This window comes from Mus musculus, chromosome 11 (genome assembly GCF_000001635.26).
Source record: "Mus musculus strain C57BL/6J chromosome 11, GRCm38.p6 C57BL/6J".
Classification (NCBI taxonomy): domain Eukaryota; kingdom Metazoa; phylum Chordata; class Mammalia; order Rodentia; family Muridae; genus Mus; species Mus musculus.
Window position 1 is genome coordinate 109,648,490 of NC_000077.6, and position 25,637 is coordinate 109,674,126.

Here is a 25,637-nt window from a genome sequence, read left to right on the forward strand (position 1 = left end):
AGTCCTGACAACTGTTATTTCTGCCGTGTAATAGACGGGTTGGTATTCTCAGAGTGGCCAAGTGGCACTGTGAGCACATGTGCACCCTTTGGAAAGCCCGGAGGCTGTTGGATTTTCACAACAGCTGTCTTGACAAACCCTGCCGGGCTCAACTATCCATTGGCCATGTCCCTTTTTGTCTTCTAAAGCCCTAGCATATGAGAATCTGGCAGCCAGAACGAGGCTGATTGTGGCTGACACAGGAAATGGTGGTGGCTGGACTGATGCCTGCATGCAGCTGAATGGGGGACACACAGCCAGGTCTTAGCAGGGAAGCAGCTGTCACTCCAAACATCAGGCTCCATGTCACCAGCTTGCTCGTTTCCTTTTTCTAACCTGGCTTCTTTGGCTGCCTTGGAAAGGTAACACTAAGGTCGGACACCAAAATCACTCACACTTAATCTTACCCTTAGGAAGGCAGAGGAATAGGAAGAAAACTCTCATTTAATGTTTCCTACATCGTGTGGGGGACACTGTGTGTTTGTGTTTGGGGGGGTGGGTGCATGCTTCAAAGGAGGTCAATCTACAATCACTGCCTGGGTTTGACCCACACACGCTATGGCCACTCAACCTCTTGTGTCATGCTCTTTCCAAAACGATAACATCATGGAATGATTATCTGTCTGAAGCATCTAGGGCAGTTTACACATGAGGTAGGTGCTCTACGATTGTTTGCTTTTATTCGTCAGTGTTAATACAGTCCCAGTTATCCCTTCGAGATGCAGGAAAATGAAGCTCCAGGAGATTAAGTTCCTCACAGGAGATGGCAAAGCATGAAAACAAACAGATTTATCTGCAGTGGGTGGTTTTGTTTTTTTTCCTTCCTTTCTTCAGAACACGACCGGGCATGCTCAGTGCTATCCAGTTCCCTCTCCCGTTTGCCAGCTTAGGGCTGGGTTTATCAGCACTGGAGAGGGGGAAAGCCTGCATGATGGCGACTCGGTCTTTAATCTTCCACTCTACCCATCTCTGGAAAAGAAGCCATTGATCAACATCCTGGTGAGAGGCTGCAGAGGGAGCGGCTTCCTTCTCTTCCCCCTTCCTTCCTCTGACTACTAGGGGGGGTAATCATAACTAATGTTCAGAGCCCTTATCATAGTCTGGGTATTCCAAGACAAAGTCAGGCTTAAAAAGGTGAAATTTACAAACACCACTTAACCCAAATATCTTAACTGGGGATCACTGTGAAAATTATGCAGGAGATATTGTAACCTTTTTTGGTACTAAGTGTTAAATCCGTGATATTTTCTACGCACATTGCCCTAGCACATACACGATGAGGCTGTCAACACCTTGCAGCTACTCAGAACCACACACTGCAGGGGCCTATTTTATTTATGTATTTATTTAGGCCCACTTTATTTATTTAATTCATATGCCTAAAATTGTGTCCCTTGCTTTCATTTTCACATACTTAAGGGGAAAGTTGACTGAAGGAATAATGAAGTCGCCTTTTCTCTTGTTTTCTCATGCAGCTCAGATTTCTTGCTTGGTCAATGATTTGATCTGCCCATCTGTCTGTACTGCCCATGACGCAGTCTGGCATAATAGGAGGCTAGGGCATTATCAGGACTCCGGGCTCCTCTTGGAAGTCTCCCTACATCTGGTGCTTCTGTAGGCACGGTAGGGCCTCCATTGATGACAGCTCACTTGTGGAGACAGTAGTCAGATTAGCCAAGCAGAGGCTTGATAGGGGCTCAGATTTCCTGGACCGGATGACAGGCCCGAGTCCGGAACCCCGGGTATTGCGGGGGTCTACACAGGATGCGCGCTCTGTCCATCAGGAGCATCTCAGCATCCGCTTGCGCTCAGCTGTGGTAGATCCGCTAGGGCCTCCTCCTCTTCCAACAGCAGGGATCTCCTTGTCCGCCCAGCGTCCTGTAACCCCATCCCCCTCCCTGCCGTCCCATAGCACCCAGGGCGGAGTCGCCCACCTGTCACCGAATCGTCCCACGTGGGTCTGCGGTAGGAGGGTCGAAGGGAGGGAGAAAAGACAGAGGCGTGGAGGGAGGCAGACGCAAGAGCCACCGAGGAACCGAGGAGAGGCTGAGATCTCCGAACAGCTAAACAATCTAGAGGACCCCCCACCACACCTGGTAAGGAAGGGACAATAAAGGAGACAGAAACGGGTTAGCAGAAAGAGAAGGAAAAAGATGAGAGCGATGAAGGGGCTACGTATACGCGACAAGATAAAGATGGAGAGGTGCCCTGCAAGAGAACGGTTCTAGCTAGATGACGACGGGCTAAGGGTAGGGGGTGGGAGTAGCCGGTGGTGGGCTTGAGGGGGGTGGGGATGGGGTTGGAGGAGGATCCTAGGCGTCTGCGCCTTTAAGGTTGCCAAGGCAACCGCCCTGGCCAGAGCGAGGCGCATTGACGTCAGCAGCCGAACGCTGATTGGCCGCGGTCGGCTGGTTTCCGGTGGAGCCGTCGCCGAGCCGCTATCGCAGAGTGGTAGTGAGGCTGCGAGCTGAGCCCGCTGGACGCTCGGTCACCCCGGCCGCCTCGCCCTGCGTTAGCCCCTGCTCGTGCCGCCGCCCGCCCTCAGGTGAGTGCGGGCCCGAGGCCTGACCGGGGAGTCGCCGGCCGCGGCGCTCCGCTGCGCGTCCCTGAAGGCGCGGGAGCGAGCCAAGATGGCGCCCCGGGGAGCGCGCTGCGGGGGGACGGCCGCACCCCCTGCGCCTCCGAGGCGGCCTCGGGGCCTGTCGCAGGCCTCGCACTGTCCCCCGGGGTCCGCCCTTGCACCGTTCCCCGCGGGGCCGTAGGCCGCCCCTGCCCCCCGCCGTTCCGCCCCCGTCCTGAGTGTCTCCGGGTCCCCGGTCCTGCGCTGCCCTCGGCTCCCCGGCCGCCTCCGCCCCCGCGCGCCGCGGCCTCGGCGCCCGTCCTCCCTCCCCCACTTCCTGAAGGACAAGAGCTCGGTATTTTTTTTTTTTTTTTAAACCGGAATCCGCCATGGCTTTTCGGTCTTAGCCTCGCCACTCGGCTGTAGTCTTCATCTCTGCCCAGTCGTTTCTTCTGCCCTGGCTTCCCCCCTCCTCTTCGCGGGCTCGTCTCCCTCCACCCCTCCGCTCGGTGATTTCAGCCTAGCTCCATTTCCCTTTGTCCCCCTAACACTTCTCGTCCTTTCCAGCCCCCACCACCGCCCACCCCAGCCTCCCCAGGCCTCCCGCTCCGCTCCACTCCACGTCTGCGGCCTCCTGCCTGGTGGGGGATGAGGGGCCGTCTTGCTGCTCTCAGTGATCATGACCGTGGCCTAAGTGAAGTGAAGGGCACTTTCCTGCCCTCCCTCGTGAAAATACGCGGCGCCCGTTAACCCTTAACTCCAGCCCAGAGCGGGTGTGGGGACAGCCGATGACTTGAGGGAGCCAGGATAGATAGGTTTCTTGAGCAGAGAAATGAAGGCTCGCATTTAGATGATGACCCCCACCCCACCCCCCAGGCTGTGTTAGTGTTACTTGGCATCCTTTAGATGTGGGCCCTGTCAGCAACAGGCTCCCAAAGGCGGTTTAAATATGTCCTCCAGTATAGTCCTTCTGAAAGCAAGAGTGTCATCAGAACCGAATTTCCTCAAGAATCCCCCTTCTTACGAATACTCGATGCAGTGATGATGGTTTTAGTGTTTGTTTTGGAGAGAAGCTAAGTTGTGGGGTTTTTAAAAAGTAAATACAAACGTGGAACCAAGACATACCCGATTAAAAATCCTAAGGCCATAAAATTAGATTATTTGGCGTTTCACATGATGACTGGTGTTTGTATTTTCTTTACCAGTGCCTGCCTTTTGGTCTTTGTAATGCATACACCATTTTTCACTTATCAGCCCTAGTTGCGCCATCCTTCCCAGCCAGAGACAGGATCTAAGAGGGATTTCTCTGATCAGTTAAATATATGTGCTGACATTCTTGAAATATGGCTGGATGCTTCGAAGCATAATAGATTTGTTTTTATCCACGTTCCTGGTGGCCTTCAGTATTTGAAATGGAGAAAGTTCCAATGAAGTGGATTCTTTGTCTCGTTCCGTGCTCTGACCTGGAAGCACAACAAGAACAAACGATATCTGACAGTAGAAACCTTCCCTTCAGTGTTTCTTCTGAACTGACGGTGGTGTGTGTGTGTGTCTGTCTGTCTGTCTGTGGCTTCTAATTTCTTTCTGTGCTTGTCATGGAGCTACAAACTTTGTCCTGGTCTGTTGCGTGCATATTATTGACCTTTATCTTGAAAACTGTCAAAACAAAACATTAGTGCAGCACTTTAAAATGGCTCCTTATCCTTATCTTTTAACTCACAGGTTAACCTTAGAGGGTCTGTGAGCATTATAATTTGAAGAGTGGTTATGTGGAATTGGTATGCAGAGTGGAGAGGGCGTCATCTTCTAATCTCAAGTGCTTAGTAATTAGGAGTTAGGAGGAAAACTGAATAGCTGCATAAAGTACTGAGCTTTTAGTCCTGAGGCAGCTTGGCTGCCCATTATTGTGTTTCTATTTCATATTAATGTTGCTCAAATTCAGTTTTAGCTATTGAGTCATCCTGTAAGCTGTAAACTAGCATGTTTTAATATATTCCTGTCTAGATGAAGAAAATCTTAGTTTGCTTGGTAGAGATTATTTTCCTCTAGTACAGCCTTTTCAACTCTTTCTGCTGGTAATTGTATTTCTAAGTCACGGGCAGAGTTAGTCAAAGAAGGGAATGAAAGATTGCTGAGGAAAGGCACCCGAGGCTGCTTTTGTGTTTCAGAAAATTCGATTCCACTAATATTTGGCTAATCAGCTTCTTTGCCCTTGTGGTTTGCTGTGACATTAGCTGCGCTCATGGGATGGGAGGTGCACTCAGGGGAATGTCAGGTGTTCTTTGTGAGCTGTGCTTTCACTTAGAGCCGACCTGTGTGCCCTTGTAATTCTCTGACCTGCTTCCCACTTACATACTTCCCACGTCATCATCGTCATGTCTTTTGCAAGAGAACTGAATGAAATCTCCAGAGGGCTTGGGGCCTCAGCACTGCCTCAGTTGCTCAGCAGGGCAGGCACGCTGGCTCATACTTCCTCCCAGGAGCTATGGGTCTTCTCTGCGTGACCTGCCCAGCGGAGACAGTAGAAACTTGGGATAGTTTATATCCAACCCCCACCTCCTCTTTAAACACAAATGCTGTTGAGTAAAGAAATGTTTGAATCTGCTGTCTCGTGAATTTAAGTAAGTCCCAGGCCAGATCTGCATCTGTGCTTTCTAGCTTACCCAGCATGTGTGTTCTTTGTCTCCCAGAGAACCATGGCGTCTGGCAGTATGGCAACCAGTGAGGAAGAGCGGAGTCTCCGGGAATGCGAGCTCTATGTGCAGAAGCACAATATCCAGGCCCTGCTGAAGGACTCCATCGTGCAGCTGTGCACTACGCGGCCCGAGAGGCCCATGGCATTCCTTCGGGAATACTTTGAGAGGTTGGAGAAGGTAAAATTCATGAGGGAGCGATTTGATGACCATGACAGTTGCTGTGCTTAGAGCTTCTGAATGTCAACTGATGTGTGACTTCGGGCAAGAGGGGTTCTGGCCAAGTAAGTCAAGCAGAAATTCAGATTATCATGCAGTGAAGGATTTTTTAGTAATTTTAATTAGAAGTTGCCAGAAACCAAATTGATGCTGCTTGTGTGGCTAAAACAGGTTTCCTGATGGTTGTTGTTTTTAGCTATTTGAAATAATACAGAAAATAGACTAACAGAATCAATCAAAAGTAGTGTGACAGTGAGTTGAGAGTTAGTTAAAGGCAGTTCATGCTTTCCTTTACCAAGCAGGCGAGCTATTAGTTTATTCCACCTTTAACACTATAGATATAGGTGTGTGTCTAGTTTAACACTATAGAAATAGGTGTGTGTCTAGTTTAACACTATAGAAATAGGTGTGTGTCTAGTTTAACACTATAGAAATAGGTGTGTGTCTAGCTTGGGGTGGACTAAGCTTGACAGATTCTGAACTCTGGTTTTACTGTTGGGTGAATTAACTGTTGTATAAAGGGGATAGGAGATGGATGGTTATCACATGTTTACTATGCTTAACATTTTGTTTGTTAGTGAGTGCTTGTTCCCCATAAAATACGCAATTGGATTTTGATTCTTTGTTGTTGCATCTGTATTTTGTGTGGGTCAGTGTGACTCACAGACACACAGGATGTTCACGTCTTTCTTTTTTTAAAGAGTTAATTATTTTTATGTGTGACTGTTTTTGCCTGCTCCTCTGGAGCTGGGATGACAGTGAGTCACCATGTGGGTTCTGGGAACTGAACCTGAGTCCTGTGCAAAAGCATCAAGTGCTGTTCGCTACAGAGCCTTCTCTCCAGCCTCCAGGATGTGCAAAACTTGGCATACGATGATGCTTCAATGCACGTTTCCTTAAGAAATGGTGAATGCAGAAGTTTGGACCCCCAGTGTTTTAAGTAGTTGATTCGACTTGCCTCTGTAAGTCATTGGAGGTGAATGGTCCACTTTGCTGTAAATGTTCAAGTTTTAAAGAGGTTCAGAATACTGGGGCTCATTTCTTTGGCATATGTTTAATACCTATTCGTACAGTAGAAATATCTGCAATATTCATGCTGGTTTGAGCAGTTTCTTTTTTTTTTTTGGGCAGTTTCTTATTATGGGAGTCTTTACATAAAAATATGTATATAAAGATTTGTAAGAAGCATTTGAGCAGCTCAGTAAGCAGGGTTTTATACTGTTTCCTTGGAAATGTAAAATGCTGTTGGTTATGATTAGATCAACTGGAGGAAAAGGCAGTTGCTGAGCAGTCCCTCTGCATAGTTTTGCCACCTTGGATTTGTTAGTAGAAATGCTGGCTTTCTCTTAAGCAGTCAGTAAATAATGGACATATTGGCAAGGAGTATGCTCTGTTTTGAAATCAAGTGCGTTCCTGGAGATCTGGTTCTGAAATGGGTCACGGTAAGGTGATCCCTCTTCTTCAGACATCAGTAGAAATCAAATGGGAGACATAAAGTGCATGTCTTTTTATAGGGAGTGTTGAATGCAGGACACTCATTTCAAAGCCTGTATTTGCTGTAGGCTTTAAGGATTAACCAAGGTAGAAAGCAGCAGGTCATCAATGCTGTAGTTTTTCTGCAGGTAGGATTTCAGAGTTAATGTGCGTGGACTTTTCCCCTCTGCCCCAGTAGAAGGTGTATTAATAAGGCACCTTGCCAGAGTTGGGGTGTGTGTGTGAATGTGAAATATTCTACTTGGGTTTTCAATTTACTGGATTTTTGGCTTTTTAAACAAAGCCATTATTTGATACATCTTATGTTAATTTTTATGTTGTAAAATAAACTATCATATTCTTACCATCTCCTTCCCCTTTACCCAGGGGTTATGTTTTCTGTCTTCTTCAGTGGCTTTAGAAGAAATACATAGAATGGTCAGAGGCATTGGTCAATGGAGACAGCTACATTTTAGTTCAGACCATTGTGCATGGAATTTACTAGATGTCCTCTTACACCTGTGTTTATCAGAACCTTGCCTGTCTGGTAGATAAGAGGAATTGTAGCTATTACTTTTGAGTGTCTCCTGTGTGCCAAATAGTATGTGAATCACCACATACACACACACACACACACACACACACACATATACACACACTCTCTCTCTCTCTCTCTCTCTCTCTCTCTCTCTTTCTCTCTCTCTCTCTTTCTCTCTCTCTCACATTACTTCAGTTAGGATATTAACACCATTTTCCTGAGGCAACAGTTGAATCTAAGGGAAGTTAAATCATAGCTGTGAGCCTAGGAGTTGGGTTTTTCAGCAACAACATGTAACCTTAGAATTTTAGTGACTTACCATGATTAGTGTATGTCTTGGTCATGTGCCTATCTTGTCTTTACTGTAAGTATCTTGTTCTGGGTCTGAGTGGGAAGAACAGCCATTATCTAACCCTACCAGACGGAGCTCCCACTATAGCGGGAAGGATGTAAATGTCTATATACCGAGTTCCTCGTATAAGAACGCATCAAAGCTGTCTCACAGTTTGCTCAGGAGGCCAGACAGTGGGGGCGTTTACGCCCAGGGGCTCAGGTCTGGTAGGACTAGGGTTTGATGGTAAGTCAGAGAAAGAACAGAAATTCAAGGCCACCAAAGGCAGACCACGGTAATGTGCATAGGATGACATGTCCACTTACATTCTATGGCCCAAGCAAGTCATGTGCCCAAAGCCTGAAGACTGGGGTGGAAGCTTGTCTACAGAGAAAGATGACAAGGGCAGGGAGGAGATAGAGCCTTAGGAGAGTGGGAGAAACAATGTAAGCCCAAGACTGGAGAGTTGGAAGCTCAGTCTAGAGCAGAGCATGTGCAGAAGAGTCAGGACAGTTAGGAAGCAGTAAATAGACTGAGAGCTAACTGACAGGAGCAGAGTAAGAGGTAACAGTGTGCCATTGCACACTGGAAATTGATGATCTCAGTAATGGCTCTGACTCACTGGAATCCATAGGACTGGAACAGCAGGATGCTTCTGGTAGTTCAAAATTATCTTTAAAATTTGTTTAACCAGATACAGTCCCAAATATGACTTCATTTGTGAGGGGTGTGTGTGTGTGTGTGTGTGTGCGTGTGTGTGCGCACACACATGTGCAGTGCATATAGTGTTTGTGAATGTAGTGTATGTTAGTGGGTACATGTGTGTATGCATGCATGTAGAGGCCAGAGATTGGTGTCAGGTTCTCTCTTATCTTTTTAAAGCAGGGACTCTCACTGGACATGGAGTTCACTGATTGGCTGATTGGTTAAATGGGTAGACTAGCTGGTCCAAATGCTAAAGGAATCTGCTTTTCTCTGTGCCCAGTGCTAAGATTTATAGATGTGTGTACCCACACCCAGATTTCCTTGGGTGCTTGGGGTCTGAACTCAGGTCCTCATGCTCACGTGGCTCACCAGGTTGCCTCCCTAGCCCCTTATTGGTGAATTTTTTAGTGAATTTTTTTTGAAGTGACAATGATTAGTTTGGGGTCTAGAATTTTCTTTTCTTCCTTTCTTTTTTCTTTCTTTTTAAATGCTTTGCACTTAGGGGAGACTTGTTTTGTAATTCTGTGCTAATATGGGACAGGATGGTCTTACTGGTTACTAGGACTGTCTGTATGAAATGAGTGAATTTTCTAAAATACACAGTTTTAAAAGAGTCAGAGACTGAAATTGAGCCAGTTTAAAAGGGTGTAACAGAGAAATGGATACAGAAAATGTGGTACATTTACACTATGGAGTACTACTCAGCTATTAAAAACAATGAATTTATGAAATTCTTAGGCAAATGGGTGTATCTGGAGGATATCATCCTGAGTGAGGTAACCCAATCACAAAAGAACACACGTGATATGCACTCACTAATAAGTGGATATAAGCCCAGAAACTTAGAATATCCAAGGTATAATTTGTAAAACACATGAAACTCAAGAAGGAAGACCAAAGTGTGGATACTTTGCTCCTTCTTAGAATGAGGAACAAAATACCCATGGAAGGAGTTACAGAGACAAAGTTTGGTGCTGAGACGGAAGACCATCCAGAGACTGCCCCGCCAGGGGATCTATCCATATACAACCACCAAACCCAGACATTATTGCATATGCCAGCAAGATTTTGCTGACAGGACCCTGACATAGCTCTGTCTTATGAGTCTATGCCAGTGCCTGGCAAATACAGAAGTGGATGCTCACAGTCATCTATTGGATGGAACACAGGGCCCCTAATGAAGAAGCTAGAGAAAGTACCCAAGGAGCTGAAGGGGTCTGCAACCCTATAGGAGGAACAACGATATGAACTAATCAGTAACCCCCAGAGCTCATGTCTCTAGCTGCATATGTAGCAGAGGGTGGCCTAGTCGGCCATCATTGGGAGGAGAGGCCCTTGGTATTGCTAAGATCATATGCCCCAGTACAGGGGAATGCCAGGGCCAAGAAGCAGGAGTGGGTGGGTTGGGAGCAGGGCGGGGGGGAGGGTATAGGGGACTTTGGGACTTTTTGCATTTGAAATATAAATGAAGAGAATATCTAATAAAAAATGCCTTAAAGAAAAAAGGGTGTAACAGTGAAAGATCTTCCCATCCTGTTATGCCTTTTTTATAGCCAATGTTCTAGAGATAATCTATGGGCCTTTGCAGACACATTCATTTCTGAAGGAGTGGTTTATTTTCTTCTTCTTCTTCTTTTTTTTTTTTTTTTTGTTCTTTTTTTGGTTTTTCGAGACAGGGTTTCTCTGTATAGCCCTGGCTGTCCTGGAACTTAATTTTTAAGACCAGGCTGGCCTCGAACTCAGAAATCCGCCTGCCGCTGCTTCCCGAGTGCTGGGATTAAAGATGTGCGCCACCACGCCCAGCTTTATTTTCTTCTTTGTGCATGTGTGTGTATGTGTTCATGTAGTAAGAGTGTGGAAGGCTGAAGACAGCACTGGGTCCATTCCCTGGTAGCTATCCATCTTGTTCTTTTGAGACAGGTCTCTCCTTGGCCTGGATCTTCCAGACTGGCCAGCCAGTGAGCTGGGACTGTCTCCTCCCCAGTGTTGGGATTATAAGTTTGTGCCTTCTTTCTGTTTTTTAAGTGGGTTTTGGGGTTGGACCTCAGGTCTTTATGATTGTTCAAGCACATTATTGGCTGAACTAACTCCCTGGCCCTGTCGGTTACATGTTTTCTAACACAGGGTAGCACCCTGTTGTATGAATACAATATAACTGTTTCTGCTGGTCTTCATTTTGGCTGTTTCCAGTGCTTTTTGAGAGAGAGAGAAAAAAATCTAATCAGAAGATATGTTTTCATATAGATGTCATTTCACACATGAGCTTGTTTTGGATCTAGAAGCAGAAGTACTAGAATACTGAGTCACGAAGTAAATGTGCTCAGAGTTAGATACATACATGGAAATTGCAGTGATTTTTGTTTTTCTCATTTTGTTTCGTTTGCTGGGTTGATAGCTTCCCTCTGAAGAACTAGAACTCTGCACTAGTGGATTGAACTAGTGGAAAGGAGCTCTAGTAGCCTCTTGGTAGTCACAGTTCTCACCTTTTCTTGAGATGTATAGACTCTGTAGATTGGTCAGCTTGCCAGAAGTAGGACAAGAGTTATGTAGGAGACAAATAGTTTAAGTTTTTAAAAATCACTTTATTCTAAATAATTTGCTTATTGCAAGTTAAATTGAATTTGAAAGATGTTTTGAAGGGGTCAAAGAATGGATGAATGTCGGAAAGTGACTGACAGTGAGAAGCTGATTAAATGAAAAGGAAATCACAGATTTCAGTCTTCATGTGGCTTGACTCGTTGACACTAATGGAGTGTGCTGAGCCACCCCAGTGAATGTGTTGGAGTGATTTTTCTCAGATTTTATTCTGTTGTCCTGTTCACCCTTCTTCCCCACCATCTTGGAACTGACTTATTCTCATTTACATGGTACTGGAAGAGGTTTGAAGTGAGCTGGGCTATTGCTGGGATTTGAGGAACCAGCTCAGATTCTAATTAACAACCTTCTTTCAGGAGGAGGCAAGACAGATTCAGTGTCTACAGAAAACCGGCATCCGTACTGACTCGAGGGAGGACGAGATCTCTCCTCCACCCCCCAATCCAGTGGTGAAGGGCCGACGGCGCCGAGGTGCTATCAGTGCTGAAGTTTACACTGAGGAGGATGCTGCCTCCTACGTTAGAAAGGTAGCGTGGCTGTCTGAACGGTGGGACTCTCACTGAGGTCCTTGGAGTCAGCTGGGTTCCTTTGATGCAGATGTAAGAAGACAAGGGTGCACTTGTTAGCGCTTGAGAACAGAGAGGGCCAGTAGTTCCTGTAGACAGTGAGGAGTAGTTCTGTGCTTTTCTGTAGCAGAAGCAGGCAGTCCTCCCTTTCTCTTAGTTCATGCAGTCTCTTGATACCCTGTAATTCAGGTTGGGCTCTAACCTTTATCCCACAAGCTCCACTCATCCTGGTTAGCCCTTCCTCAGCCTGCTAGCCATTTGAGTTAGGCTTTACCGTTTCGGGGAAATGGATTCTTTGGGGTTTGTTTGTTGGTTTGGTTTTTCGAGACAGGGTTTCTCTGTGTAGCCCTGGCTGTCCTGGAACTCACTCTGTAGACCAGGCTGCCCTCGAACTCAGAAATCTGCCTGCCTCTGCCTCCCGAGTGCTGGGATGAAAGGCGTGCGCCACCACGCCCGGCTGGGGAAATGGATTCTTGATGCTTGTGAAACGGAAGAATGCTTTGACACAGTTTACATAGTGACCCATTGTTATAGAGTACTTAGCTATGCCTCAGAGTAATGCTCTTGATCTAGGTGCTTTCTTTTTACTTGTTAACTTGCAGTCAAGTACAGATCCTTAAATACAAGCCTGGCTGTAGGCAAGGGGACTAAGCAGTATGTGTTGAGTACTTTTTGAGTTATACAGGTACCTTGTAGTGAGAATATTAACTCTAAGTACCCTTGTTTAAATACCATTCTGTGGCATGGCATGTAATTGAAGTGCAAGTTGCAAGTATGAAGTGTCTTTGGTTTCTAGGCTGTTAATTGATCTTTAATATTTTTCTAGGTTATTCCAAAAGATTATAAGACAATGGCTGCTTTAGCCAAGGCCATCGAAAAGAATGTGCTGTTTTCACACCTTGATGATAACGAGAGAAGGTAGGTGCAGGTTCTTTTCACAGTTTCCCAGTGGGAAGGTGGTGCAGACTCATGCCAGTGCTGCAGGTTGTAGGCATTTAGCTGTTCACCACCTGATAGGACTGAGAACCTGAGAGCGACTAAGGCTTGGAGTCTAACCCCAGGTCTCTTCTGTCCTGCAGTGACATTTTTGATGCTATGTTTCCAGTCTCCTTTATTGCTGGAGAGACGGTTATTCAGCAAGGTAAGGGCTGCTGACATGCACTGTGTGTGATTACAAGAAAGGTGTCTGTGATGTGCGTGTGTATTTGTGTATGTGCACAGGTGTGAGTGTGTTGGGTCTTAGCATGAGTATTGGGTCTTTCTTCTTCATTAAGCAACTCTTTTAAGTTAAAAGGAACGCATAGGATTAATATTTCTGACAACTTATAGTCACCATCAAAGGGAATACCTATGCTACATTGGATATTGTGTAGAATTTCAGAATGGTAATTCTCATGTCCTTTTTGTTGATTAATTAGCCACATCTGCAAAGCCACCCATGCTAGCCTGACTGTTACATGGCTGTGTGCCTCCTGTAGAAGCTTAACCATTTTTGCCCATGTAGACTAACAAGAATCTTATCATTGGATATTTTCTCTTTTTCTTATTCCTAACATTTTCATGGATCTCCATAAGCCAAGTATTACCCCATTTTTGTGGCAGGGTGACTGTTTGTTAGTAACTGTTGAGTTGTTTGTAGTGTTTGTACATTCCGTAACATTTTTACAATTACATTGTATTGATTTATTTTGTGTATATGTGTGAGCACACATGCAAGTGCAGGTACGTGTGTGCTGCAGCACTGATGTGCGGATCTCAGAAGAAAGACATCTTGTGGTTTCTTCCTCTGTGAGGGTTCCAGAGGTCAAATTTGGTGTGTCTGACGTGGCAATAGATGCTTTACGCTCCGACCCTTCTCATGGGTTCCAGAAATTGCTTTATTAACGTATAGTTTTAAAAGATTGTGAGATGACCAAAAGGAGTGGTTAATTTCATGATTTTTTTTTAAGTTTCTTATTTTTCCCTTATGTTTAGTCACTTAGCATCCACCCAGGAGTTTACTATTTTATGTTAATAAAACAATTATGATCGTTTCAATAATGATCCTGGCACTTTACTCTTTTTCAGGTGATGAAGGGGATAACTTCTATGTGATTGATCAAGGAGAAATGGATGTAAGAGTTAATGATAGGAAAATATGTTGATAATCTTGATTTTAACTTAATTTCTAAGCAGTAAGCATAGTGTTTGCAAGGGCAGACGATGATAGCCATGCTGAGTCAATTCCATCAACACTGGCCAAGTATGTTTATGACACAGACTTTCAGAGGTAGCTTGCCTGTCTATACATGCTGTTCACTGCTTTCCCTGGGGCACCATTGGAAAGTGCATATGTCCTGTGGTGTAAGAACTCAAGCACCTCTTTGAAATAGTTCATTTTTTAAAAAGTCTGGGTTTTTTTTTTTTTTTTTTTTATTCTAGTGAAAAGGAGATGAAAATTGCATTAGTCTCATAAGATTATTAGAAAATTCAGTGACTTAATACACATAAAGTCCAGCGCAGCAATTTGTAAATGATATCGTTTGATATTAATGCTTGTCTGAACATTGTCCTCGCCATCCTGATCGGGTGCCTTTATCAGCTGGTTTGAGCTGTGAGAAGTTAATGCCCCGAGCTCTGTTCTGCAGATGCAGTGCATAGCCCATTGTTAAACAGTTCAGAATCCTTCCTTTGGGAAAATTTGAGAATTCACACATTTGTATATCTAGACAAACACTTTTTGATGTTGTCTTTATTTTAGGTCTATGTCAATAATGAATGGGCAACCAGTGTTGGGGAAGGAGGGAGCTTTGGAGAGCTGGCTTTGATTTATGGAACACCCAGAGCAGCCACTGTCAAAGCAAAGACAAACGTGAAACTGTGGGGCATCGACCGAGACAGCTACCGAAGAATCCTCATGGTGAGAGGCTGTGGGCTTAGACTTCTGACCCATGTACTGATGTAGGATCGCCAAGTTCAAACAGGGATTGGACTGGTTTTAAGTGCATGATGTCATTTGAAGCCGTTCAGAAGTAATCATGTTCTCTAAACTGGAACTGGGTGATCAGTAATAAACTCATGCTGCCTTCCTAGAGGACTGTCAGGAGCAAGAAGGCCATTGAGGCATTCTGCATACAGTGAGATTGCTTGAGCAATCTGATCATTTTACAGAGGGGCTTTGGGTGTTTTAGTGAACCGTGCTAGGCATTCTGAATTGTATTTCAAGTATCTGTGATGCCCATGGAGCTATTTGAAAATATTCAGTCTGGGCTGGAGAGAGACGGCTCAGCAGTTAAGAGCATGCGCTGCTTTTGTCATGGTCCAAGTTTGGTTTCATCAAACAGCTTATGGCTGGGAATCTAGCTTCAGCGGCTACTAGGCCTTCTTCCAGATTCTATGGGCACTGCACTCCTGTGCACTGTGCACAAACCTGTACACAGACATACACATAATTTTTAAATATACACTGTCTTATATGCTTTGAAATCTTTGTGTATTTCTTTTTGTTTACAATAATGTTTTTATTTGGCAGTTTTATACCACTGGACCTGAGGGAGAGGGTATCATGTCTCTCTCACACCTCTGTGTACTTGTGTGCGCGTGCCTGTGTGTGTGTGTGTGTGTGTGTGTGTGTGTATATACGTACCAGTGTTCATTAACTCCTCAGCTTCAGACTTTTTTTTTCTGGTTTTCTGTCATGTGCACCAAACCCCATGACCGCTCAGGTTGCTTATCTAAAGTGACAGTGTTTGCACATAACAGGTGTACATACATGGTCTGTATACTTGAAGCCATCGCTAGCTTAGCTGCGATGCTTAAAGTCAACTAAGCACCGTTTAATAGATTGTTGATACACTCCGTAGGAGATGACAAGAAGAAAGTCTGCATGTTGAGCAACAGTGTGTTGTGGCCCTTAAGGGCTCCCCTAAGAATTTGGTCTGCAGTTGACTATAGATGTGGAACCTGTGGCTGTGTTGTTTGTAACATGCACACATGTACATACACACATACGTATGTGTATATAGTAGTACTGAGATGATTTACCTTGTGAGCAAAGTTTGTCATAAAATATATTTTCTTTTAGGTATACTCAGCCAACGTTGTCTTAGGTGAGGTTCAGAGTTTTGGGATGGCAAGGCTACATACAAGCCTGGTTATGCTTAGTACTGTGGGCTGTCGTCTCACCTGTAAGTGGCAGGCGCCTGTTCCCTGTGCAGCCTGTGTGGATAATCTCCGCTGGGGAGGTAGTGGGCTCCGTGTGGAGGTCTCAGTGGCAGTCGTTTGTTAGCCACTTGGGTGCCGTGAGAGAACTGCTTGGCATTTCGCTCCTTGTTAGAGCCGTGCCCCTCCGTGGGCTGCGTGCCTGCCCCTGCTTTAGGAGCCTCGCAGTGAGCTTTGTACAGAGTGCAGGGCTCACACTTAGTACAGAGAAAATGGGTCAGAGTCGAGAAGCAGGAGCAGACGCCTTCCTGCTTACTTTTCTTTTAGTTTGTTTAAAATGTAAACATAAATTGTTGAGCAACATTGTGTGATAATCACATCTCTTTTGGACATAACTTTTTTATTTATAGGGAAGCACTCTGCGAAAGAGGAAGATGTATGAAGAATTCCTTAGTAAAGTGTCTATTTTAGGTGAGTTGGAGAATTATATGGAGAATTGATAAACTCGAGCATTTGTGGTACTTGCACAGATTTTTACATACGTCTTGTAGTTCATGTGTGTTTTCAATTTCAAATTTTTACTGTTTTCGCTTTTGCTAATCATGATCATACAGCATTTTGACAGTGTTGAAAGTTTGGTAAAGTAAATGGTAATTTTTTAAACCTCCATAATGAGGTGTGGAAAAGCTTCGTGACTGCGTAGATGCTGCCCTTTCCTTTTACAGGAGTGTCTATGCTCTGGATAGTCACAGCTGCTGCTACTGCAGCTTGTGCTGCTGTTCCTAGGATTCCTAGGAATGGCTTCTGATGGGTTTTGTCTGAGCAGTTATATGTCTTTGGTGGCCTCTTTTGAAAAGATCCACGCCTGTTGGAATTTAAAAGTGAGCTTGTCAATTGACATATCTCTATAGATTCCTTACATTAACTGGAGATGTTCCAACCTGCCCTGTGTGGTGAGCGGGTAGGTGACAGTCTGCCTTTGCTTCGTTGCAGACTTTCTCACCTCACTTGTCATTTGTTTTAGTGTTCAGAATATTAGTTGGGTCTTTGGAAACAAAAGGTATTTTCTAGCTCCTTGTCATTCACAAGGTAAACTCAGCTGAGCCGTTATATGGATAAAGCTACTTTGAACCTTTGCAATGGTGTGCATGGGGAAGCTGTTTTCTTTAGTTACGTGAAGGTTTGCCTCGCTTGATGGTAATGTTGAGAATTGCATTTTCTTAGCACTTTTATAAAAGCTAACACAGTAAAAGGAAGGCTCTGAGGGCCGTCTGCAGAAGTAGGCGAGTCCTGCTGAGGCTTGGAGCCACTGAGGACAGCTGCTGTGGCTGGCCTTCATGTGCTGAGGACACATGTGCTGTGGCTGCCTTCACCCGGGGCTTTTCCTGGGATGTGCAGTGGGGACTCTAGTTGGTAGCATCTTTGTAGAGTTTGGTTTTGCTCAACTTTTATTTTTTTACTTTATTTTTTAGCAATAGCAGATATATAGAGAATTCTTTTGATTCTTCTATTTCAGAGTCTCTGGACAAGTGGGAGCGTCTCACAGTAGCCGATGCATTGGAGCCTGTCCAGTTTGAAGATGGACAGAAGATCGTGGTGCAAGGAGAGCCGGGGGATGAGTTCTTCATCATTTTAGAGGTAGAGAGCTCTGCGAGTGACTCCTTACCATGCGTCACCTAAAGGAGGGGCAGCCAGTTCTGATTTGTAGCTTTAGTTTTATTTAGTCGTTATCTTTTACTTCAGAATACAGCTTGCTGTGTATAGTCTGCTACAGTTTTAAAGAATTAGAGTCAGAATCCTGCAAGGGCCCTAGACATGATTGGTGAGATGGCTCTCTACTACACTAAAAAGCCCCTCAGCCATAACAGATACGGTGATTCTGAGCCAAAGTGCTTAGGCTAGTTAGTAATGATTGACAATTCTAAAAGTCACTGTTACTGAAACATCTCCCTATCATCCTGCTTGCCAAGCAGGTCCAGATGGCAGCTTCAGAGTCTGAACTCTTGTCGCACTGCAGATGCAGCCATGGAGATGTGAGCCCTGAGTGTGATAGTCTTTAAAATCTTATTTCCAAAGATGCAGCAGGCTTGAGCTTGACCCTTTACGTAAACTTTACTCACCGGAGTCTGAACTCCTTTGTAAGTGCCTGAGCTTGATACGAGCCTTGATAGCGGGGTGGATGCTGGTTCAGTGGAAGTCAGCGTTGAAATAACTGCTCAGTTCACTCAGGAACCGGCGATTGCACAGTATGTGTTAGGACCGTGTGTTTAGCTTCTTGCGTTGGTGTGATTACAGGGCACAGCTGCTGTGCTGCAGCGTCGGTCAGAAAACGAAGAATTTGTTGAAGTGGGACGACTGGGGCCTTCTGATTATTTTGGTATGTTAAATTTCTTCATAAATACATGGTTTAAGGATCTGTGGGACAGTGTAGTTTCCCATAATTAGTTTTGTTTTCTTTCCTTTACTTAGTTCTGGGGCAGAGTGTGGCCTGGAACTCACTCTGTAGACCAGGCTGCCCACAAACTCAGAGACCCACCTGTCTCCATTTCTAGAGTGATGGGATTGAATGTAGGCACCCCCACACCCTGCCTTTATTGTTTTTGAGACAGGGTCTTTGGTAACAGTGCAGACCGGCCTTCTTAGATCTGCCTTAGTTAGCCTCCTAAGTGTTGGGGTTATAGTCATGATACCTGGTAGATTTCTTAACCTATACTCTTTCTTGTTTCTCAGAGAAGTACTGTAACATTAACTTTATTCAGTTAATAGATGAGCACAGACCAAGCATGCATGCGCACACGCACTTGCGCTTATGTCCTACATAGCCTCGACTGCCTGGACTTCATTGTACAGTGAAGCTTGTTCTAACTGGTCACCTTCCTGCCTCTGGCTCATGAGTGTTGGTTTGTAGGCATGACTGTAGGGGCTGTGTTATCTATTTGCTAGTAATACTTTTTAATGTACAAATGTTGTGTGGCCTCTACTAAGTTAGTAGGGAAGTTGCATCTTTGTTCACTTGCTCAGGAGTGGACCCTTTAAGGAAATAGCTTCCATAGGTGATAGTCGTTACTGTCTCTTTTCCAGGTGAAATTGCCCTGCTGATGAATCGTCCTCGGGCTGCCACTGTGGTTGCCCGGGGCCCTTTGAAGTGCGTTAAGTTGGACCGGCCTCGGTTTGAACGCGTCCTTGGCCCGTGCTCAGACATCCTCAAGCGGAACATCCAGCAGTACAACAGCTTCGTGTCCCTGTCCGTCTGACCCGCGCCTCCTGTGCCTCCTCCCCAGTCCATGCTTCACTCACGCAGACTGCTTTCTCTCCCTAGCCGCAGCGCCCAGTGGCCACTGCTTCACAGCTTCTTGTCTCTTTATACTAAAAGTTGCTTTATTGCACCATTTTTCATTGGGAGCGTTATTAAATGCTCATTCACAAATAAATAGAGAGTTGTATGGACTTGGCTGTCACCGCTTCTCTGTGCAGTGCTCGTGTTCAACCTGGGCAGCAAGTGCCGCGCTTTTTGCTGAGGGCGGTCCCTGCACCACTGAATTACCGTAATGATGTAATAGCTGTGCAGGGCTTTTAAGTGACACAGGTTTCCATTTCCATATGACACAAGTGACATACTTAGACTGTGGCCATGTTTGCTGTATTTCTTTATAGAGTAAATGATTTTAACCTTTAAGGATTAGAAGAATGAATATAGAAAACTCCTAGCACAGTAGAAAGACATCTGCCTGTAATTAAGCTAGTTTAAGTGTGGGAGTGCCCATGTTTTGCTAATCACCAGGCACTGCAGCTAGTTCAGCCCTCTCAGCCTGGTTTGGTGTGTCTGTTGCTAGTGTTTCTTCTCCAACCCTGAAATGTTTTGGTGTGGCTGGCCGTCTATCCCTGCCTTTAAGTTTGAAATCATTTGTAGATGGCAAGTACTGGTTGTGACTTCACTGCACCTGTCTGAGCTCACAGACGCTGATAACTTTATTTATCCAGCTGGTGCCAAATCCTGAGGATGAGACACAGAAATGTGAGAATTTGAGGTCTTCACTCTGGGGAGTTAACCGTGGTTAACTCGTGTGATCTGCCCTCAGTTACAGACTAGGGCGTTGGAATTACTGAGAATAGACAAATAGAGCAAGCTCCAGAGAGAAGGGGATGGAGGCAGTGCTGCTGAAGGTGGATGGCGGTCAGGTGTCCAGAAGCAGGAAGCTGGGTCTGTCCCCTGGGTTTCTGTTAGGAACAGTGGTGGGGTGTGACCGTGTTGTGGTCTGAAAGGCCACCCCGCTGAGTCCTGCCTTTTCCTGTCTAACCTTGAATTTCTCTGGTAAACTTTCTTTATTGTTTTTTGTTTGTGTGTGTGTGTTTAAAGTAAACTTGTGTTCTTGACTGTATTTCAGTATTTTCCAGCCTTATGTGTTACATTATTCCAGTGATAACCCAACAGTTTATTTTTATTACTGTTATTTTTTAAACAAAATTCACAGTTCGTAACGAGGCACACTTATCTTGTGATTTCTGTATAATGTCGGGTTCTATTTGGGAGTGACTGCGTTTTCATGTGTGTGCAAGTGGTTCTGATTAATAATTCCCTCCCTCCCTTTCCCAGTTAACTTAAATTGTTGGTTATGGTAGATTTTTTTCTTGGTAGATTGAAAAGCTTCTAGATTGTTACTAATTTGGGAAAAAGTTTCATTTAGGTTTTAGCATGGGATAGAAAGCTACCTTGTTGCCATATCTAAAACTTCCATAATCTATATTAAATGAGGGTTTTCTGTACTTACTTTGTGGTTGGCTATCTTTTTTTATATTTAAAAAAATAAAAATTATGTTACTAGCTTAAAGCTTAATTTGATATTTGTTTAAATGCCAAAAATGTATGTATGTGAATGATGTAGAACGCCATAAAATGCATTTCATGTGTATATACCCCCTTGGTCTGTACGGAGATAAACACCTGCTTTCTAAGAGTTCCATGCTAGCTTACAAGTTACGCCCTTTTGTCGTTTTACTCTTAGACTTTTCAAGATAAGTCTAAATTTAAAAATTACCACATTTAAAGCTTTATCTTTGTGCAATTTAAATATCAGTCAGAAGTCGTGGTTGGCATACTGTGTCTTTGTGGACTCTTGGCACCATTGTCTCTGGATGGGTGGGCGAATTTAAGCAATCTGCTGAGAAAGCAGAGCTGGCCAAAGGGACAGTTGCTGTTTCCTGGACACTAGTCTGATATACTCTGTGCTAATCTAATCGCTGTTCTTTTGTTACAGACTGTCTCAATGGTAGGTCACAGAATAAAAAAGATGAAATAATTTAAATTCTTAAACGAATCAGTTTTTCTTCCTTTCTTCCTTTTCTTCCTCTGTTTTTCCCCAAAATTTCAGTGGGAAAGAATGAAAGTGAATTTTGGGATTAGAATTTTGAAAAAGTAATGTATTTATTTTTTTTTAAAATACATTCCAATTCAGTTTGTCAAAGGGTGGATTTCAAAACCTTGCTTTTATGGGTGTGGGACAGACTCACTAACAAGCTCTGGAAGGGGAAGGTTCTGTCCAAAGCCATGGCGTTGTTTTCACAGGACAGACCTGTCTGTGTGCCTTAGGGCTTCACAGACTGGATTGGACTCCTGGTTTTACAAGATCCACCTGTAGCTGCTTGAGGATCTTACACATCAAGATTTGTTTCTGTTTCTTCCTGGAGTTTGAAGAGTGAGCACATGAGTTACTCTGGTGATAACTGGGATCTTCACACGCAGGGAAGCTGGAGTTAGTGCTGGAGAGTGGCTGAGTTCTGCTGCTTAAGCTCTGCCTGGCCAGGTTCAGAAGTCCCTTCCTCTCACCAGCTGCATGTCCTTCTTTTAAAACTTGGCCCAGGATGCAGTTTACTGTTGTGTTGACATTCTGAAATTGAATTAGCACAATGGCAGTGGCGTCACTTTGTCTCCAACCTCAAAGATTTGGACCCTTTGTGAACTTTGGCAAAGCCCTGCCAGTGCACTTCCGGGTGGACCAAAACCATGCTAACCATTTAATTTGCCCTCCATCACATCTGCCAAGGGGAAACACAAATCTCTCCCTTCTTACATTTGGGGTATTTCTGTAGAAACCATCATTTTTGTGTACATACACAGCTAAAATTTGTTTCTTGGCATAACTTTAGAACTGTGACATCATCATGAGTCCCTGTAAGAACAAGAAGTAGCTTTGTGATTTTAAAAAAGTCACCACTAGATGGAGAGCTTTTTCTTTATGCTCAGCTTTGCCAACCTCAGATGAGTCGCAGCTGTTTCTCAGTCTGCAGATCCTGCATTTGCGTGTCTCCCTACTTGGTACAATGTAAGTGTGACCCCGAGACTGCCACACCAGAAGCCCTCTGGGACCTGAGCTGCACTCGCAGAGAAAAACGTGATTATCCCTTGCCTTCCCACCCGAGGCTGAGTGAGGTCTGCCTCACCTCATCTGTGGCCATGTCACCTGGGGGCCTCCTGCACCACGCTTGTGTGGGGGCCCTCGTGCCTGCTGTTGATGAGGTCACTCGGTATTTAGAAGGCCTCCCAGGATAGTGCTCATGGGCTGACTCGCGTTCCTGAGTTTGAGAAAGCTGTCTCTTACTGTGAACGTGCAGCAGTAGACAGATGCAGTGTTAAAGAACCAGCAATGTAAAGACATGATCTTTACCACACAAGATGAGATTCTGTAGTAATGGGTCAGTGAAGTTAGACTAGAGAATCCTAAGAACCTGACCTCATACTTCTCCTAGGGGCAGTAATAATTTACCAGTTAAGAGGCCAGGAGTTTAATAGGACAGAATTGCTCCCTATAAGAGAATTGACTTATCCTTAGATAGGTCCAGCATTTGGAGAATGCTGTGGCATATCCCTCCAAACTGATCCCTACCAGTTCACACAGTCTTGGTTTTTTTATTTGCTTGCCAGTGGTAACATGGAAAGTTTTCACATAGACTCAGAATATTTTTTTTCCCCATGGGAAGTTGAGCAATGATTCAGAGTGCGTAAGCTGTAAGAACTCCACACTCTGAGAATGGAATGTTTTTGTCTTCTGGTGCTTTTGAAAAATGCTGCTCTTAGCTTTATGTTGTTGTTGTTAGAAAAACAGATAGTTAAAAGTAGCCTATATAGTTATCCATCATAGAATCAAGCCGAGTTACTTTGGTTTTGAAATGTAAAGCAGATTTCAGAGTCTCGAGAGACTGGTCTGCATCAGGGAGGCCATGTTGGAGATGGACTGCAGCTCGCCCGAGCCAGGCTGGCTGAGAGCCCCAAACCATCCTTTCTTTGATCTGACAGTGCCTGTCCCCCCCAGCCCCCAATCTTCAGTGTGGCTTCCTTGTGCTTCCCAGACATGGGAGAAGAGAAGAAACAGTTGATGTTGCTGCAGGAAGCTGCGCCTCACAAAAGGGCCTTCTTGAGAGGGAAGTCTTTAGAACCAGTTTTCTCTGGTAAAGAGTTGACTTTGCTGTTTTTTCTCCTGTAGCCCAGCCCAGCCCAGCCCAGCCCAGCCTTCAACTCTACACTCTTTGTTTCAGCCACTCAAGGGTGGGGATTTGCTGGAATGAGTCACAGCACCCAGCAAATTTGACTTCACAAATGGGTGTGATGCTATACATTTTGGAAGAAGTCTAAACCACAAGATGATGTGGTTTTGTCTCTTGAGAGCTATAGTTCTCATCCTTACACATTGGAGGAGGGGCATGCTCGTGAGGGTTGCAGACCTATGTCTTGCAGGGTAGTGTCTGGGACTGGCAAGGCTCTAGGGTGAATAGAGGCAAGGTTATTTCGCAAACTGGGTTCTGGGGTTGTGTGCCCATAACGTGGGGTGCTAGGATGAATCAGAACCATCCACTACAAGACCAGCATGGTGACTCGTGCCTTAATCCAGGCACTTGGGAAGTAGAGGCGGGAGAATCAAGAATTCAGGGCCAGCCTGGTGTACATGAACTCCAATCTCAGAAGACCAAAACAATACTACCTGTTCTCAGTCATCCTGTCTGTCCTTGGACATATGCACAAGTCTGAGTGACATTGCTGGTTCTGGATTTGTCCCTTGTAGTGATGTCTTTTCTTCCTCCCCTCCATATTTTTTGATCCTCTGGCTTTTATCAGACAATAAAGTGATTTGATCTGATGAAGCCATGCGACCCTAATCTTCCACCAGCTCCCCCTTTTGTGTCTGGCTCTTGGTTTTGACATACATGGTGTCACTTCCTCACGCAGCCCAGGCTAGCCTCGAATTCCCTGTGTAGCTCAAGAGTGTCTCTGAACTTCAGCTTCTCCTGAGTGCTGGCGTTACCGGATGTGTGATGCTGGGGGGTTGAACCTGAGAGGCAAGCACCCCACCCACTTGCGAGCCACACGGCTCTCGGTTGCCAATTCCTCAGTTGATAATATTCTTCAGATTGGAGTGTGCCCCCTAACTGAGCAGTCTTACCCTTAGTATTTCTGGGAGTGACCTGGCTGAGATTATTGTATTCAGATAGTGTTAGGGACCAGAATGTCAGTATAAAAAAAGTGACTTTTTTGGTGTGTGTGTACTGTACCTGCATATACAGTAAGGACTTGGAGAAAGCCAGTTATCCGCTTGATGTCCCTTTATTTGATATGGTAGAATAAAAACCGCTCCTGGGAACAGAGCTTCCAAACCTTCCAAGCCTGGTCCAGATCCAGGTTTCACAGTGTGCTCAGAAGATAATCTGCAGTCCTGATGGAGCCAGAGCTCGTTGGGAAGAGAGAGCCCCAGCCAGTGCACCGTAAAAGCAGTGACCTCCACCCAAGGATAAAGATGAGGTTCAGTGGATCCCGTTTGCCTTTTTCAAAGCGTTCCTGCCTCCTCCCTGAGCTTGTGCCTTGGCCTCCAGTGCCCCAGGATGGAATGGGGCAACAGGGGCCTACAAACCAGCATGAGGTGCTGACTCCAGTTGTGTGTTCTGAGGTCCCACGTTTGTTGCCATTAGCTCGTCAGATTAGCCTGGCCGGAGTCTGGAGCCGAACGTTGTGCTGACCCTTCGGCTATGACTCTTCGCTCGCCGTGGGCCTCTATGCAGTCCTCCACGGTCTTCAGGATGATCTGGAGTCTGCGGTCCAGGGCCAGGAGGTGGGGTTCTGTGAGGACAGGGCTGAGCTGGTCTTCTAGAAGTGACTCCCGCATCACGTCGCTGAGCCTGTAGTCAGCCTGAGCCAGCAGCTGAAGGTGCAAGAGTGTTTTCCTTTTGATCCTGATGAGATAAAGGCGGTGGGGGCCAGATGAGCACATTAAGGAAGGTAACTCAGCCTGCACTTGCCCCCACTAACAGCTCTTGGCAGCTGGTGTGCTTAGAGATCTTATTTCTAGGCTAACACACTTCACTGAAAGCCATGTGGAAAAGGAATTAATGGTGTGTAATGATTGTGTGTGTGTGTGTGTGTGTGAGAGAGAGAGAGAGAGAGAGACAGACAGACAGACAGACAGACAGACAGACAGAGACTGACTGACTTAAGGTTTGTTTTTAAAGATTTAAAGCTGACAGAACAAACTTCCAGTAGGTGAATGAAGCTGTCTGTCGTCTGAAAACCCAACCTCTACGTGACATCACCGTGCGCCTCCCGTGTTAGATTCTAAAACCACAGTGATGACAAGTGACTAGGTCCATTTTGATTTCTTTTAGACTTACATAAGCAGCCTACTCGTCTGATTTGTGACACAAGCAACTACTACTACTAAATCCCGTCCAGAGGAGAGAGACTTGAATGACCCCCAAGGCCTTGCTTTGGACCATTCATGTACCAAGGGGTCAAATG

General features: G+C 45.2%; 2 protein-coding genes and 1 long non-coding RNA gene across 12 annotated transcripts in view; 2 read left to right on the plus strand and 1 right to left on the minus strand.

Moving 5' to 3' along the window:
• Positions 1-533: 533 nt before the first annotated feature.
• On the plus strand, positions 534-21,174 carry Prkar1a (protein kinase, cAMP dependent regulatory, type I, alpha). 8 transcript variants are annotated; one of them, NM_021880.4, is made up of 14 exons: positions 534-692; positions 874-1,038; positions 1,952-2,135; positions 2,373-2,584; positions 5,290-5,472; positions 11,510-11,680; positions 12,546-12,637; positions 12,799-12,860; positions 13,787-13,833; positions 14,460-14,618; positions 16,270-16,330; positions 17,376-17,497; positions 18,155-18,236; positions 18,941-21,174. In NM_021880.4, the coding sequence occupies exons 5-14, from the start codon at positions 5,296-5,298 to the stop codon at positions 19,111-19,113; spliced, it is 1,146 nt and encodes a 381-aa protein (NP_068680.1). In that variant the 5' UTR covers positions 534-692; positions 874-1,038; positions 1,952-2,135; positions 2,373-2,584; positions 5,290-5,295; the 3' UTR covers positions 19,114-21,174. The 8 variants fall into 8 exon arrangements, with proteins under 8 accessions (NP_068680.1, NP_001300902.1, NP_001300903.1 ...); NM_001313973.2 differs by lacking the exons at positions 534-692; positions 2,373-2,584; NM_001313974.2 differs by lacking the exons at positions 534-692; positions 1,952-2,135; positions 2,373-2,584.
• On the plus strand, positions 5,479-8,304 carry Gm39443. The gene is made up of 2 exons (XR_880285.1): positions 5,479-5,855; positions 5,887-8,304. It is a non-coding gene; the product is annotated as a predicted gene, 39443 (long non-coding RNA).
• An 82-nt stretch (positions 21,175-21,256) lies between the features above and the next one.
• Fam20a (family with sequence similarity 20, member A) overlaps positions 21,257-25,637 on the minus strand; it is a 53,418-nt gene continuing 49,037 nt past the window's right edge. For 2 of the 3 annotated variants that reach the window (XR_388388.4, NM_153782.2), the window contains exon 11: positions 24,437-25,075. Coding sequence is in view for 2 of the 3 variants with exons in the window: in NM_153782.2 (NP_722477.1) it covers positions 24,811-25,075 (265 nt within the window). In the remaining variant the exon portion in view is untranslated. Of the gene's footprint in view, positions 25,076-25,637 lie in introns of all 3 variants that reach the window. The other variant, XM_006532724.4, reaches the window with a different exon arrangement.